This window comes from Procambarus clarkii, chromosome 78 (genome assembly GCF_040958095.1).
Source record: "Procambarus clarkii isolate CNS0578487 chromosome 78, FALCON_Pclarkii_2.0, whole genome shotgun sequence".
NCBI lineage: Eukaryota > Metazoa > Arthropoda > Malacostraca > Decapoda > Cambaridae > Procambarus > Procambarus clarkii.
This window is the reverse complement of record NC_091227.1, coordinates 22,094,150-22,112,543: the sequence shown is the minus strand read 5'-3', so window position 1 is coordinate 22,112,543 and position 18,394 is coordinate 22,094,150. Positions and strand designations below refer to the sequence as shown.

The following is an 18,394-nucleotide window of genomic DNA, read 5'->3' as shown; positions in this document are numbered from 1 at the left end:
ATGTACAAGTTAACAAATAAGACACCAAAGGGGGTATACACTTTTTTATTAATTCATTGTTGGATAAACTCACCCCATGCTGTGTGAATTGGTTCAGTAAAATAATATTGGGCTAAAATCTGAACTGTTTTCTATTTATGGATAGGGCTGTGTTTATGCAGTCATGTGTGTATTATATAATCCTCAACAGGAAAGTTTTCTTGTACAAGTTAAAAAAACAATATTTATATAACATAATCTTTATTATGTGTATATAATTTATATCAATCTAAATCTCACAAAGAAACGTGTCTTCCCTTCAATTTGGTTAATAATTTTAATAACTGGGAGAATTATGAAAGGAAGAGTACAGTAATAGCCTGTATCCACAGTTTTTTAATATATGAATATCAGAAACAGTTAAAACTCAAAATTAACAGGATCATAGAATTCCCTGTGTCTGCTGGCAATGTGAGCCTTGAGATTGTCTCGTTGGTTACAGCGGTGAGGGCAGTATGGACAGGCATAGGGCTTCTCTCCAGTATGGGTCCGTTGGTGGCGTTCCAGCTTGTAGCGAGTCTCAAAGGCCTTGCTGCATACTGGACAGGTGTGGTCCCTGCGACGGGTAGCAGCAGATGGTGATATTCCACCACCCCATGAACGTATTATCTGAGAAAGACAAAATTAAATGGTTTGTTAGAAGTACACAGCAGAATCACTAGCAAAAATATAGCAGATGATATACTGTATATCATTGGTAAATACAGGTATACAACAGCTGAAAAGTCTGTGAGTAAGAAATTTACTGCATTTGCATATGGTATCATTAAAATGATGTTATAATAATCATTGCAGTATTTAACCATTAAGCCAAAAGAACCTGCTCAAATAGTTATTAAAACATTTTGCTAGGGGTTTAATATAGTAAAGGGTCCGGGGACTACAGTCGGGTTCGTTCTCGACTCACAATCGAGAATTCCAGGTTCGAATCCCAGGCGGGACAGACATGGTTGGACACATTTCTTATCACCTAATGTCCAGGTTCACCTAGCAGGAAGTAAGTAGGTGTTGTGGGGTTGCATCCTGGGTAGGTCAGTAATTCGACTTAGGGTGGTGGGGGGAGACCTCGATATAAGCCTCACGTGTATGAATACACTCTGGCTGCCTGTCCCCCTATACAATAAATTATTATTATTAATATTATTATTATTATTATTATTGTTATTATTATTATTATTATTATTATTATTATTATTATTATTATTATTATTATTGTTATTATTATTACTGTATTATTATTATTATTATTATTATTAATTAAGTGTTTTTTAAAATAGTATACATTTTAATGCTTTTATGCTACTAAACCAAAAATGTCTGACCTGACTTTCCCATTACTATGTAACAGAGCCTGAACTGTCAGTTAAGTCTATCTAAAGCTTTCTGCAGCAACTCTCAAAGATTTAGCTGATTTTGATAATACAATTATTTTTATGATGTGAAATATAGGTGACGTACAAGGGGATGATGTGTACAGTACTGGCAAGTTTCATCTTATGCAGGAACAAGTGTCCACACTCAACAAAATTGACAGAGGAATTCTTGAAAACTGCAACGTCAAGAACAAGATGTCATCGATTCAATCTAAGGAAGCCAAGATGCCAAAAAAAAACTTTTTTTTTTTTTAAATAGTGGTAGACAGTTCGAACAAGTTTAGTGATAAGGTGTTAGATGCCAAAACTGTCAGTAGTTTTAAATCATCATATGACAAAGTCTACTGGGAAGACAGGACATCACGAGCATAGATTTCATCCTGTAACTACGCTTAGGTAATTGTGCTGGGGTGAAGACACATGACTGAAGCTAAAAGTTGACTTTAAATAGATTAGTAGGAATTTAATGAATCAACTCAATCTTAAAAACAATTATTCACTAATTTTGTCTGAAGAGCAAATCTAACCTAAGTAAGATTGTAAAATGTAAATATTTATTATGCTAGTTTTTTATTACTGTATTGGCAAACATTTAACATTTGTGACTTTTTAGATATGTACTGTATAGTAGCCATTAAGTTTTATGGTAAATTTAAAAATGATATGATTTTGTATACTACTGATGGGGCAGCAAGCCTGTTAAGCTTATTGAGGTTTCCTTATTTAATGGTGATGTTTTTCACATGGTCACCCAATCAGTAATTAGCCAGACTCGATGGTGCTTAACCAACTAAGTGGTGAACTCATAATCTATTTTGTATATTATACATTATGAATATTAATCTCATTTCTATATACAGTACTGTACTGAATTTGTGTTTCTCCTGTTAGAATCTATTGCATTCAGGAACCCCTAAAAAGAATTTTCTCTCAAGAAAACAGTACTGTACTTTTTTATTGTTCATATGACAATACGTGACATTAAAATATGTCACTCCTCCAGTATCTTCCAGTTTCCAGAACAACCTTTTATGTGGGACTGTCAAAAGCCTTTTTCTTTTAAGTCCAAATAGATGCAGCCACCCCAGTCATCTCTTTTCCTGTACAATCTGTGTCTCAATCATCAAAACAAATAGATTTGTTACACAGGATCTTACTGTTTAAAATTGTTTTTTCTTGTATTTTGACTACCACTCTTGTTAATGATACAGGTCTGTAATTAAGAGAGTTTTCTCTGCTATCATTTTTGTAGAGTGGAACTATGCCTTTTTTCATATACAGTACGGTGTCTGCCAAGACTCCAGTACACAAAGATAACTGAAAAATCGACTGAAGTGGGGTGCTCAGCTCAGATGCGCATTCTTTCAGAACCCAATGTGAAACTCCATCTGGGTCAATTGCCTTGTGTCTACTTAGTAGTTTTCTTCATCTTAAGGCACCTCTATGTACTCTGTTATTTGGGAGTTAGACTTCTTCCTATATTGATTCCATTGTTTTTGTCTCGTTTTCTGGCCCTCTCACAATTTATGTTGAACCCATCCTGCTTTCTAGGTCTGCACTCTGTCTTGGTATAAATTTTGTTGTACATACCATTATCATATATCTAAAAAAATTTGGCATATGAATCCATTTATATCTTTGCCTAACAACAAATCTTTACATACAAATTCATTACAGTACTGTATTTGCTGTTCCCCCATATTGTCCTCTCCTGAAATAAAGTTTTTCAACCATTTAATTTTCCCCATCCTCTTCTAGATTATAATGTACTACATATTTTATTTCCAAAAGGACATAGTCCTGCTTACCTAAGGGAGGAAGGTACTGAATGTCAAATATCTCTTCTTCTTTCCTGATGAATATTAAATCAATCATTGCTAGAACATCCCTGGCCCTCATTCTCATGGCCTGCTTGATGTGTTGGTTCATGAATATCTCTACGATGAGGTACTGTACTGTATATGAATCTGTCAGTCCAATTGTCCTCTGTTTTTGCTATGCAGGCTTCCCAGTCTATTGATTTCAAGTTGAAGTCACCAGGTACCAACAACTGTCCTTTATCTTTTTCTGCTTTTACTATAATCTCATGATCATTATAAGTTCCTCTCATTTGTTGTCCAGCTGCTCCTCTGTCCACATGATGCTTGCTGGTATACTGTAAGCATTTATGATTATCGGTTTTCATCCTGACTACAAATCTTCAGTGCTATTATTCAGTCAATTTCTCATGGGTTGTCTATTAAAAATTATTTTTAGTGTGTGTAATTCAATCATGGTTATTTACTTACTAGGAAAGCTGAACCAAAGGCAAAAATAAATGTCGAAAAATAACATTCGATATATCATTGATTTAATTATATGCCTGTAGTTCGTGATTGAAAATATGAATGCATACACAAACAGCATATTTTACAAAATAAAGTGTAATGTGTGATAAATGTCTTCACTATACAAAACTACAAACATTATATTAACCCATACAGTGCAGCTATAAATCATGTGTTAATCCCAAGTTAATGCAGTTACCAGTATTTATTTATTTATTTATTTATATATATATACATACATACAAGACTACCCACTTCAAGACTCCGTACCAATATAGAAGCATCAAGAGGAACTATGGGCCAATAGGCCCTTTGCAGTTACTGTACTTCCATTCTTATGCTCTCATATATCCAATTAATACTCATTGTTCCGTGTTCTGTCTTGTGTTTGTCACAAGTTTGTTCACCGCATCCAAAATTGTTGTCCCATATTACCTCACCGAAATGCGAGTATAAATATGAAAGCAAATGGCGTGGTTACAGGTTACAGTTGTGTGTGTAAACTAAAGTCTTTGAAAATGTAATAGGTAATTATGAAATATGTGAGTTATTGTATGAACTTGACCTAGGTAGTGATGCTGACGATCCAAGACCCATTTAATGACCAAACACAATGATCAGATACAAGTGATATGGATATAAATGATAATGATATAGCGAGCATGTCCAGAATGAGGATCACACCACCGCCGCTGCCACGACCTAGGTTAATACCACTTCTGGAGTGCTCCATATTACCAGCTGTGCCACCTGCTGTTACTCTATGCAGTGAATATGTGGAAGATGGTACTTTTTCTGGGTTCAGTGACATTGATTCGGATACTAGTATCATAGATGAAGCTAGTGGTAGTGGCACTTGTCATGTTACTAGGTGGAAGTTTGCAGTGTCAGCAGCTCTCTGCGCAAAGCAACAGTGTGTAATTACCTAAGTGTAATTACCTAAGTGTAGTTACAGGATGAGAGCTACGCTCGTGGTGTCCCGTCTTCCCAGCACTCTTTGTCATATAACGCTTTGAAACTACTGACGGTCTTGGCCTCCACCACCTTCTCACTTAACTTGTTCCAACCGTCTACCACTCTATTTGCGAAGGTGAATTTTCTTATATTTCTTCGGCATCTGTGTTTAGCTAGTTTAAATCTATGACCTCTTGTTCTTGAAGTTCCAGGTCTCAGGAAGTCTTCCCTGTCGATTTTGTCAATTCCTGTTACTATTTTGTATGTAGTGATCATATCACCTCTTTTTCTTCTGTCTTCTAGTTTTGGCATATTTAATGCTTCTAACCTCTCCTCGTAGCTCTTGCCCTTCAGTTCTGGGAGCCACTTAGTAGCATGTCTTTGCACCTTTTCCAGTTTGTTGATGTGCTTCTTAAGATATGGGCACCACACAACAGCTGCATATTCTAGCTTTGGCCTAACAAAAGTCATGAACAATTTCTTTAGTATATCGCCATCCATGTATTTAAATGCAATTCTGAAGTTAGAAAGCATAGCATAGGCTCCTTGCACAATATTCTTTATGTGGTCCTCAGGTGATAGTTTTCTATCTAGAACCACTCCTAGATCTCTTTCTTTATCAGAATTCTTTAAAGATTTCTCACATAATATATAGGTTGTGTGGGGTCTATGTTCTCCTATTCCACATTCCATAACATGACATTTATTAACATTAAATTCCATTTGCCAAGTGGTGCTCCATATACTTATTTTGTCCAGGTCTTTTTGAAGGGCATGACAGTCATCTAAATTTCTTATCCTTCCTATTATCTTAGCATCATCAGCAAACATGTTCATATAATTCTGTATACCAACTGGTAGATCATTTATGTACACAATAAACATCACTGGTGCAAGAACTGAACCCTGTGGTACTCCACTTGTGACATTTCTCCATTCTGATACATTGCCTCTGATTACTGCCCTCATTTTTCTATCAGTCAGAAAATTTTTCATCCATGATAGAAGCTTACCTGTCACCCCTCCAATATTTTCCAGTTTCCAGAACAACCTCTTATGTGGAACTCTGTCGAAAGCCTTTTTTAGGTCCAGATAGATGCAGTCAACCCAACCATCTCTTTCCTGTAATATCTCTGTGGCTCGATCATAGAAACTGAGTAAATTCGATACACAGGATCTTCCAGATCGAAAACCATACTGTCTGTCTGATATTATATCATTTCTCTCTAGGTGTTCTACCCATTTAGTTTTGATTAGTTTTTCCAATACTTTCACTATTACACTTGTTAATGATACAGGTCTATAATTGAGGGGGTCTTCCCTACTGCCACTTTTGTAGATTGGAACTATGTTAGCCTGTTTCCACCCGTCTGCTACGATTCCTGTACACAGGGATGCCTGAAAGATCAGGTGAAGTGGAATGCTGAGCTCAGATGCACATTCTCTCAGAACCCATGGTGAAACGCCATCTGGGCCAGCTGCTTTGTTCTGACCGAGCTCCTTGAGCATTTTTTCCACTTCGTCTCTAGACACCTCTATGTGTTCTATGTTGTTCTCTGGAATTCTTATTGTATCTGGTTCCCTAAAGATTTCATTTTGTACAAACACACTTTGGAACTTTTCGTTTAGTGTTTCACACATTTCCTTTTCATCTTCCGTGAATCTATTTCCCATTTTCAACCTCTGAATATTATCCTTTACCTGCAATTTGTTGTTTATGAATTTATAGAATAGACCTGGTTCTGTTTTACATTTGTCCGCAATCCCTTTTTCAAAATTTCTTTCTGCCTCTCTCCTCACTGCCGTGTAGTTGTTTCTCGCATCTTTGTATCGCTGGTATGTTTGGGGGTTCGGCCTCTTCCTGTATTGATTCCATTTTTGTGTCTTTCGGTCTCTAGCCCTCTCGCAATTTCTATTGAACCAATCCTGTTTCCTAGTTCTGCATCTCTGTTTTGGTATAAATTTTTTTGTGCCTTTATCATATATTTCACAAAACTTGCCATACATCTCATTCACTTCCTTGCCTAGCATCAAGTCTGTGCCTATATGTGCCTATAGTGTTTGTTTTATTGGCTGCTCTACAAACAGCCCAAGTGTAATTGTGTGGAAAAATTGTAAAACTTTTGTACCAGAAATACCTACATTTGATGATACCGATGTAGGTGTTATAGACATTTTCCTTTATACTGTTGAAAATATGTAAATATACCAGAGCAACCTTTAATGTGGAGGTCTGTTGAAAGCCTTTATGTCCAGTTAAATGCTTTCATCCATCTCTTTCCTGTAAAATCTCTGTGGCTCTATTGTCCAACCACTTGGGCTGGATGGTAAAGTGACGGCCTTGCTACATGCAAGTCGGCGTTCAATCCCTGACTGTCCAAGTGGTTGGGCACCATTCCTGTCCCCTGTCTCATCCCAAATCCTTATCCTGATCCCTTCCAAGTGCTATATAGTAATAATGGCTTGGGGTTTTCCCCTGATAATTCCCTCCCTCCCTCCCTCTGTGGCTCTATCTTAGAAACAACCTGTAAGTAAAATTCGTTACACAGGCTCTTCCAGATCAAAAACCATTCTGTCTGTTATTAGAGTATCATATATAATTTATCTCCAGGTGTTCTACCCATTTAGATAGTTTAAATTGTTTAAATTACACTTAGGTAATTAAAAAAGTCTACTACAGGTAAAATAGAAGTAATATTGAAATTCTTGCCTTTATTTCAGGTAAAAATTACACTGTACAGTTTCACATAATGAATGAATAATGGACTCTATCTGTAACAGCTGTATTTCAACAATAATTTATATATAAAGAACAAACCATAACAATTTTCACAGAGCTTTTAATGTTCTCTGGAGACAAGATGTGTAATTAATGTTATATGGTTAAAGTTCCACACAAGAGCATAACTTTTATTCAATAAACAATACAGTAAATTTTTGACACATTCAAATTTGAATAAATATATGTATAGTACAGTATATGCATTTATTGGTTGAAAATATAATATAACAAATATAAAATTTAAAATATATTTCAGTTTTGAAAGTTTAAAATATATTATTCAGTACATGGTCAATTTCATTGGTTCTTCATAGAATAAAAGGACATTTGGGACCTGGAGATGAAAAATGCCATCTGAATTTATTTTTGGAAAAGTTATGCACGAGCAGTTATAATTTTGCCAGGCATATCCAACTTTATACTGTGAAACTTTAATGTATTGGCCCATTAGTGATACCAATTATTGTACATATTAATATTATAAAAATATGTATTATATTAAATATTATAAAAGCTTTTTTATAAAATGAACTTAACAGTAATTGATAACTGTTACTAAAATTTGAAAACAGGCAGTACACAGTACAGTGTTACAAACAAAATAGATCACAGAGACATTATTCACAATAAATTAGCACATTATTGTATTATAAATGCTGAGACAAAAATTAAACACTTTAACGCTATACTGTATATTAATGGCAGATCTGTCAATGATCAGTGCTTATGACATTACTATCAGTGTGAAGGAGTTTCAGAAAGTGAATGTTTGATGTGATTGTTATAAAAGTCAAAGCTTAGAAGAAGTAAGAATGAAGAATGGAATAAGAACTACAAGAGCTGATGTAAGAAGTATAGCTGATACTTAAAGCTGTAAGATACTAAAGCTGATAGAGCTGATACAACAAGTAGAGACAGAGTATGCTTGGTAATGAAAGTAGAATGGCTGGGGGAAATGAATGCCCCAAATGCTAATTGCATAATTTGTCTAGTAAAAATATAGTAGTTTTTACTTTTCCAATTAATATTTTAAATAGTCTGTTATAAATAAATATTCTGAGCATACTAGCACTTTCTAATACAGTATTAAAATACTGTATTTAAGGACATCATTCACCCCTTTATTGAAAGTGATATAAATATACTTATTGTTTTAAAAAGTCACTCTAAATGATTTTATATTATTTAAAAAAAAAATCTAAAAAGGCCAACCAAACTTTAGAAATGATCAAGCCTTTGATTTGAAGGAAACTAAAGTAATTACCTAACTGTAATTATCCAAATGCAGTTACTGTACAGGATGAGAGCTATTCTCATGATGTCCCATCGTCCCAGTACTTTGTGTCATTTGACACTTTGAAACTACTGTACTAGCAGTTTTGGCTTCCATCACTTTCTCCTTAACTTATTCCAACTGTCTACCCCTCTGTTTGCAAAAGTGAACTTTCTAACGTTTTTTTCAGTATCTTTGATTCCTTAGTCTGAATTTATGAACTCACAACTATCAAATTAATACAGTAACAATATCTTGCAGCAGATTGATGAAGAAAAGGACCTTTGACTCACTGTGCCATAGGTCACTAGAAATTACCAGTTGTAGCAAAGAAAATAGAATGGGTGTGGAAAATATGGCATAAAGCAGGAATAAATAGTGTTATGCCAGATGCCTAGAAATGTGCTGTGATTGCCTTTGAGCATAAAAGTAGGAACAACATAGTAAGTGTAAAAAATTAGAGGTATTAATTATCTAAGTGTATTGCTGATTAGTGAGTGAAAGAATACAGAAAATAGCTGTGAAATTTGTGGTGAACAGAGTTGGTTCTGTTACAGAAAAAGTTGCATTGAACAAATTCTTACACTAGAACAGCTAGTGAAGAATGAATGTGAGAAAGATCATATAAAGTATGACAAAATATTAAAATAAATAGCTTGAGGACTGATAGAAAGTGGTAACACCTACCCTAGCATACAGATGTGAGAAGCCAGAGTTGTATAAATGTAATAGAGTTAGAGCAGTAGTAATGGTCATTTTGAGATGCCCTTGTGATGTTAAGAGGAAAGAGTAAGAAATTAAAATATAATTAAAAGATGTTAATGGCAAAACTATTAAACTGTAAGACTGAGAAGAGTGTATTGAGAAGGTTTGCCATAATGAATGGATGATTGGGTGATGATAGAATGGTGAAGTGTATTGATATGAATAGCAGGAGGCAAGAAATGCCAAGAAGACGTGTAAACATAACGAGTGAGTGTGTGAGGTAACTGGTATTGAGTGTGAACATTACCAGAAAAGTGATGGGTAAATAAATCTAGGCGAGATCAGTTTGCTACAGGAGAGTAGTTGTTTAGCACTCTACACCTTGTTGAATGATATAATGGATACTACTGTGGGTCTGTTGCTGGAGTGTGATGGTGCTGCTTCTATATGATGCTGATTTATGTGGAAGAAATGTGAAGATGGATGTGTCTTTTTAAGTATCTTTAACTTTCTTTCCCTACACTGATCATTTATTTTCTTTCAGATGTTATTTCCTTATTTCATAAAAATAAGGAACAGCATTATAATAATTTTTTAGAAGACTATTCTTATATTTGATGTAAGTCTTTAAGCAAACAGGCCAACTATCAGTGATATATATTTACAGCATTAATATTATGACATATTTCATGGGCATGATAATAAAAACAATTCTCACAGAACAAAACTTTTATGACAGCTATTTACACTTCTAACTGTCTAGAACATATTAGCTATAAATACTTAAATCAACCACATATTTGTCAGTCTGGCTGCTCTTAATACAGTAAATATTATAAAGTACCCTTGAAGACCTGTTATATAAAAACATCTTTGTCTTATTTACAAAAGGTCCCATTTTGAAAGATATGTACTTAGTTAAAAAATTGAAAGGTTCATGAGCCAACCACCAGATGTCTTTGTTTTTGTCTAAATAGCACATCTCAAATTTGTGCGTAATACTTTGATTTACATCTATGAAAGCTTAGTAAATCACTTTGACAAGTTTGACATTAGATATTGTACCAAGAAGTTGAACAGTGCCAGCTTTGAACAAAAAATGTACATACAATGGATCGAGTATAGTCTGCCCAGATCAAAGCTCTCTTGAAAGCTTAACGTTAGAAGGTCAACTGTGTGTGAATGCCACAATGATAAGTGAATTTATTTTTAAGTTTGATTCTGCTAGTGAAAGTGGTGAGGATATCAACAAACATAAAATTCTTAGCAAAGCAAAGGTGAAATGATGTGCTGCAGCATCTTTATAAGTGACTACAGTACATGTAGAAATATGTTCAGCACATGTACAGTAGCTAAAACATTAGACTACAGTATTTTATTTCAACTAAATTTTTGTAAAAGTTTTTCTGAATATAACTGGGAAGAAACCTATTATTCAGACATCTCTAGGATCCAAGTTACTTAGATACTGTACTATATATTTTTACTTGCTTGAATTTAAGCTAAATATTTAATAAAAGGGTCATATATGAAACTAACTGATAGCATAAAATTCCCCATGTGCTTTTAAATTTGTGAGTTTGTAAGGCTTAAAGTGTAAAATGTAAGATTAAAAACTTGGCTACCACACTAGACACCTGAAAAATAATATTTACTTTGCCTTATTTGTTTTATTCAAGATTTAGATTTTTTTTTTACTTTTGACATCTATTAAACTGAAGGCAGCCATCATATTATACCAATCATTACATTTCAAGGCAACCAAAGTGATTTTATACCAAGTATCACATCTCAAGACAGTCATCATGGGGTTATATCAAACATCACATCTATATTTTCAAGAGATCTCGCCACTTTGTATTACAGTATATAGAGAACAATATAAAAGAGTAGAGTACACAGTAGTTATAAAAACTATTATTAAAAATATTTAATTTAGCTATTTACAGAACTTTATTAAAAAAAATAGTTTATTCTTTTTTGGAAATGATATTGAATTACTCTACTATATAGTGGTTATGAAAAAAGTTCATGCACAAAAAATTAAAAGACAAAACAAAATTTATTAATACATTTGAAAAGACTAGGATCCCAGTTTGGATCAGTTAGTCCACTCACAGTGCAGGGACTAAAAATACTTGTAGACAAACCCATTCATAAATCTGGGTTCACTAAAGCAATTAAAAATGAGGCAGCATAAAAGATTTCAATATTTAGTGTTACTGTTAAAATTTAAAGTTCATGTTAATCTTAGCTACGATTCTCACAAATGATGCTCTTTACACAATTATTTGTAAGTTTAAATTTTAAAAGATTTTAAATATGACCAAAATACCTGGATTTTTGTATGTATCATTACCTAAGTGTAGTTACAGGATGAGAGCTATGCTTATGGTGTCCTGTTTTCCCTATAATCTTTGTCATATGATGCGCTGAAACTGTTAATGGTTTTGGCATTCAACGCCTCAATTAAATTGTTCTAACTGTCGACAACTCTGTAAAAGATTACTGCCATGTATTTTTTCAGTGCCTTTGTTTTCTTATTTTCAATCAATGGCCTCTTGTTCTTGAAGTTGCAAGTTTAACAAATTCCTTCTGTTCAACTGTGTCGATTCCTGTCATTATTTTTTATGTGGTGATAATATCTCTTCTTTTTCTTCTATCTTCCTGCTTTAGCATAGTTAATGGTTCCAGTTTCTCCTCATAGCTGTTGTTTTCCAGTTCCATAACCCATTGAGTAGCATGTCTTTGCACCGTTTCAAGTGTATTAATGTTCTTCTTGAAATATGGACGCCATACCACTGCTGCATATTCTAATTTTGATCTTATGAATGTTGTGAAGACTTTTTTAAGAATTACTCTATCCATAAAGTTGAAAGGATCACCAATAATCTCATTCTTTGTTAAAATTCTTTAGCATCTTTTAACATAATTTATAAGTTGAATGTGGCCTGTTTTCCTCCTATTACACATTCCAATGTATGGTATTGATTTATATTGAATTACTTCTGGAATGTGTTGCTCCATTCACTTATTTGTATAGATCATTTTGAAGAGCATGACAGTCATCTTCTTACCTGAATTTACCTAAGTCTTTTATTCTCCATAGTAACTTATCACATCTGTAAACATATATACCTATACTGTATACAGCTCTGAATCCCCTCTGGTAAATCTTTTATATAGACAATAAATATGGGATGGTTCAATGCTAAAATTTAACTTTGTGGCACTCCTCTAAAGATATTCATCCAGTCTGATGCATTGCTTTTGCTGTCTTTTTTTCTGTCAGAAATTTTTTCATCCATGTCAGCAATCTACTTAGCCTTATGTTCTAGTTTCCAGGACAGCCTCTTGTGTAGGACTCTGTCAAAAGACTTTTTTAAGTCCAGATAGATACAGTCAACTCAACCATTTTTTTTGTAAGATCTCTGTGGCTCTATCATAAAAGCTAAGTACAGTACATTTGTTACACAGGACCTTCTGGTTCAAAAGCCAGACTAACTGTCTGGTATTATGTCATTTATCTACAGGTATTCTAACAATTTGACTTCAATTATTTTTTCTAGTGATTTCTAGTGCCACACTTGTCAGTGAAACAGGATTATAATTCTGAGTTTCCCCTGTTACTATTTTTTGTAAAATGTGATTATGTTTGCCTTTTTCCACATGTCTGATAGGTTCTCTGTTTATAAGAATGTTTGAAAATAATTTGTAACAGAATATAGTACTAAGCTCAGGTATGTATGCCCTTAGAACCCAAGGTGAAACTCCATCTGACCTCATTGCTTTGTTTCTGCTTATTTATTCAGGCAGTTTTTTATTACCTCATGTCTAGACACATCAAGGCACTCTAGGTTTTGCTCTAGAGTCTGCATTATATCTGGTTCTGAACAAACTTTGGAACTATTCATTTAGTCATGTTGGGTTTTTTAACCTTTTATAATTACAGATCCCATTGCATCACACAATATATCCCCATGATCCCCTTTTCCAATTTATTGATATCACCACCACCATCAGTTCTACCAGTTCCAGTATGACTTCAGTAGATATCATTAGCTTGATTTTACTTTACATATGGATAGCTAGGAACAGAATAGCAGAAGGAAAGTCATAAGGATTTCATCATATTTATTTATGAAACAACAGTAAATCACTAATACACAAGCTAGCTACAACTAGTGAGATTTTTGCTGTTTTTTTGTGCAATCAAAAACATGATACCACCTCAGTCCACATTGATTGTAGTAATCTAATGATCTAATCTAACAACAACTCTTTTTAAAATTGTTCAGAAGTCCAGTCTAATACCTCCATTATTTGGTTCCATACACCCAGTTGAGAACCCCTGATTTAGCATTTCACATATTTCCTTTTCTGTTTCTATGAATGGTTCCCACTTTTTTTAATCTTATCATTTACATGCAACTTTTTTTTTTTTTTTATAAATTTCTAGAATAAGCTGGGTTCTGTTTTATATTTGTCCACTATCCATTTCTAAAAAGTTTCTTTCTGCCTCCGTTCTCACTACTGTGTAGTTCGCCCTCTCACAATCTCTGTAGAACTAAACATAATGTCCAATTCTGTATCACTGTTTTGGTACAAATATTTTGGTGTTTTGCTCATATATAATATAAAATATATAATCTCATTTCCTTGCTGAACAAAAAATCTTCCCAATCAAATTGATCAAAACTTGACAAGTTCCCTCTCTTGAAGCCAAGTTTTACAGCTGTTTTGAGATAAACACTTTATTTGAATATAAGAAGTGACTATTTTTGCTTTTTATTATATACAATTAATAAACTTGAAAAAATAGCTGTTATCAAATGATACTGATATATATATATATATATATATATATATATATATATATATATATATATATATATATATATATATATATATATATATATATATATATATATATATATAATAGGGTATTAAATTCATCAACACAAGACAGAACACGAAACAATGGGTATTGAATGGAAGTGATTGTAGAAAGCCTATTGGTCCATATTTCTTGATGCTTCTTTCTGTATTGGAGCGGAGTCTTGAGGTGGGTAGAATATAGTTGTGCATTAATTGGCTGTTGATTGCTGGTGTTGACTTCTTAATGTGTAGTGCCTCGCAAACGTCAAGCCGTCTGCTATCGCTGTATCTATCGATGATTCCACAGCTCATAAAACGGAGGAAAGGGTCCTGAAAGATATTGTTAATAGAAACGTTATCCCTACAGACAAAAATCAGAGGATACAACTGACAATTTACTATAAAACCAGAAAAACGGCTAGCCTACTCATGAGAAACTCTCCAGACACAAAGCAGAACGCTTTAAAAGAGACCAACGTCGTCTATGCCTTCAAATGCCCTCTTGGGGACTGTAAGCTCCAAAAAACCCAGTATATAGGCAAGACAACAACATCTCTTTCTAGGCGTTTAACGATGCATAAGCAACAGGGCTCCATTAAGGAACATATAATCTCTTCCCACAACCAAACCATCGCCAGAGAAATCCTAGTAAACAACACAGAAATCATCGATAGATACAGCGATAGCAGACGGCTTGACGTTTGCGAGGCACTACACATTAAGAAGTCAACACCAGCCATCAACAGCCAATTAATACACAACTATATTCTACCCACCTCAAAACTCCGCTCCAATATAGAAGCATCAAGAAATATAGACCAATAGGCTTTCTACAATCACTTCCATTCAATACCCATTGTTTCGTGTTCTGTCTTGTGTTGATGAATTTAATACCCTATTAAATACCAACTCGCCCCATCCACCTCACTCAAATGTAGATATAAACAAATCGGAGATGTGTAAGTTCTATTCAGTTGTGTATGTGTAAACTAAAGTCTTTGAAAATATATATATATATATAGATATTATATGCATGCATGCATGAATGATTTATTAAAGATTTAATTTTAATAGTTGTATAGTTATGGTTGATAGGCTCAAACAAATACTCCTTTAGTGTGGTTGGCTTTCATTTTCTGCTACCTACAGGTCAGAGTCATGCCGAGTCCTCATATGACTACGTAACCTAGCCTTGACTGCAGCACGATATGGGCAGAATGGGCAGGCATAAGGCTTCTCACCAGTGTGGACCCTCACATGTTTTCGGAAGTCATTCTTGTGGTAGAAGTTCTTGGAGCAATGATGACAGGTGAAGCGGAATGGCGATCCCACCTGAGGGAGAGCGAAAGGTGGATCAAGTAATACTCAACATTGTTTAATCTTGGCTTAAGTGTTATAATTTGTTTTATAAGTATGATTAATAAATTGCAGTAAGAAAAGTTTTAAAACTACACAAGAAAATAAAAATATGTGCATTTAATTGATTGAGCAGTTCTTCACCGAAGTTCTTTGGTAATACAGTACAGTAATTTTTATTACCTTAACTGAAATTTTGATGACAGTTTAATTTTTGTATATCCAGCGTGTATATATATATATATATATATATATATATATATATATATATATATATATATATATATATATATATATATATATATATATATATATATATATATATATATATGTGTGTGTGTGTGTGTGTGTGTGTTTTCTTATTGTGCTGGGCTTTTATCCCTCTGATTAGTGCTCTTGCATCTTGTTTTAATTGGAAAAGGATTTCTCCAAATGTATTCTTTCTTCTACCTCAGACAAAGATGACATTTGGAAAAATCCTCTTCTAATTAAACCAAGATGCAAGAGCACTAGTCAGAAGAATAAAAGCCCTAAACAAGAAAATAATCAATACAGAATATGCAGTCATATTCAGTGAAACATGTATAAATGAAAACCAGCTTTATTTCCTCATTTTCAACATATGTCCTCTTGTTCTTAATATTGGTGCTGTCTAAAATTCTTCTTTGTCAGTTTTGTCGATTCCTGTTACTATTTTGTATATAGTGGTCATATCACCACCCTTTCTTCTATCTTCAAGCTTTGGTATAATTAATGCCTCTAACCTCTCCTTGTAGCTCCTGGAAGTTCTGGAAGACATTTAGTTGTATGTCTTTGAACCTTTTATAGTTTAATGATGTGCTTCTTGAGGTATGGGCACAATATACAACTGCTGCATGTTCCAACTTTGAAGTTATGAAGGTTATGAACAATTTCTTTAGTATTTCACCATCCATGTATTTAAAAGCAATTTTGAAATTGGAAAGCATAGCATAGGCTCCTTGCACAGTGTTCTTTATGTGGTCCTCAGGTGATAGTTTTCTATTAAAACCATCCCCAGATCTCTTTCTTTTCTATTAAAATCATCCCCAGATCTCTTTCTTTATATCAGAATTCTTTATAGCTTTTTCACATAACTTATAGGCTGTGTGTGGCTTAATTTCTCCTACAGTATTCCACATTCCATAACATAGCATTTATTCACAATTCATTCCATTTGTCAAGTGTTGCTCCATACACTTATTTTGTCCAGGGCTTCTGGAAAGGCATGAGAGTCATCTAAGATTTTTATCTTTTCTAGTAGTTAGGCATCATCAGCAAACATGTTTATATAATTCTGAATTTCTTTGGTAGATTATTTATATAGACAATGAACATTACTGGTGCTAAACCCGAGCCCTGTTTACTCTGTTAGTAACTTTTCTCCACTCTGATACAATATCACTGATTACTGCCCTTGTTTTTCTGTCAGAAAATTTTTCATCCATGTTTGAAGCCTCCCTGTTATCCCACCAGTATATTCCAGTTTCCAAAACAACCTCTTATGTTGGACTCTGTCAAATGCTTTTTTTTTTTAGGTTCAGATAGATGCAGTCAACCCAACTATCTCTTTCCTGTAAAATCTCTGCATCTCTATCATAGAAACAAAGTAGATTTGTTACACAGGATCTTTTTATTCGAAAATCATACCGTCTGTTATTTTATCACTTCTCTCCAGGTGTACTGCCCATTTGGATTTAATTATTTTTCTAATGTTTTGACTACAATGCTTCTCAATGATACATGTCTTTAATTAAGAGGGTCTTACCTGCTGCCATTTTTGTACAGGGCTGGCAATACAGTTGCTGGTTTCCTGGGCAAGCTGAACTTCAGTGCCCTTACGTCACTAAATAATGCAAACTATTAAAGTACTGAATGATATTTGTAATTGTGTTATGTATTGGTAATAGAACATTGAGTTGAAGCTATCCAGAGCCAAAGAGGTTATGATAAGTTTTATTCCACATCACCAGACATAGAATCAAGGATAAGAAAACAAGCTTTATAAATTCTATGCACAATTTAATGACTTATAAATAATTTTATTTTTGCTTTTGTCTCTGGTTTGGATTTTGATTTCCTCTTTACTGTGCTATTAGAAATTCATTTTATATATTTACTGACATTATGCTTACAGGCAGTCCTTGCTTGTGTGGTACTGGAGAATGCAGTTTTGTTGGTACTTGGGTAAGTACTTTTGTACAAAGTTTCCAAGTATGCAGGTGAACTCTGACAGTATATAAATTGTATGTGGATTGAAATGAAATGTGTGTTTAACTCCCTCACACATTACATTCTTGTATTTTACAAACTTTTTGTGTGTGTATTATATTCCTCCATCAATGCACATCTCAGTCTTTCTGAACATCCTTATATACTGTATTTGTTGCTTGAAAATGCAGGAAGCATTAAATATTAATGTTCAAACAGGCATTTTATTGTGTAAACAGTAGAAAAATGTACTTTTTGAGTTCCTAGAACCCAAACCAATTTCTTTAATATTCCTTTAATTTTGACTTGTGTGGTTTCTGTTTTGCACATTTCTTACAGGAATGTAAACTCCATGAAATTCAAGGGCTGCCTGTTCTATATGTTTACATAATGATACTGTACTTAAATTTAAGCTATCCTTTAGACAATGCATGTTGACAAAATTACCTCCATTATCAATATTCTATTTTACATATAC

General features: G+C 33.8%; 1 protein-coding gene and 1 long non-coding RNA gene across 3 annotated transcripts in view; one reads left to right on the top strand and one right to left on the bottom strand.

The window, feature by feature from the left end:
- Positions 1-225: 225 nt before the first annotated feature.
- The window catches only part of LOC123746059 (longitudinals lacking protein, isoforms H/M/V), a 182,315-nt gene continuing 164,146 nt past the window's right edge, over positions 226-18,394 (bottom strand). Inside the window, exon 6 of one of the 2 annotated variants that reach the window (XM_045727264.2) lies at positions 226-648. In XM_045727264.2, coding sequence (XP_045583220.1) covers positions 400-648 — 249 coding nt within the window. In that variant the 3' untranslated portion in view covers positions 226-399. Of the gene's footprint in view, positions 649-7,390; positions 15,664-18,394 lie in introns of those variants that run through there. The other variant, XM_045727283.2, reaches the window with a different exon arrangement.
- The window catches only part of LOC138357405 (uncharacterized), a 27,538-nt gene continuing 24,694 nt past the window's right edge, over positions 15,551-18,394 (top strand). Inside the window, exons 1-2 of the long non-coding RNA XR_011225008.1 lie at positions 15,551-15,689; positions 17,843-17,892. This is a non-coding gene — a long non-coding RNA (uncharacterized lncRNA). The remainder of the gene's footprint in view (positions 15,690-17,842; positions 17,893-18,394) is intronic.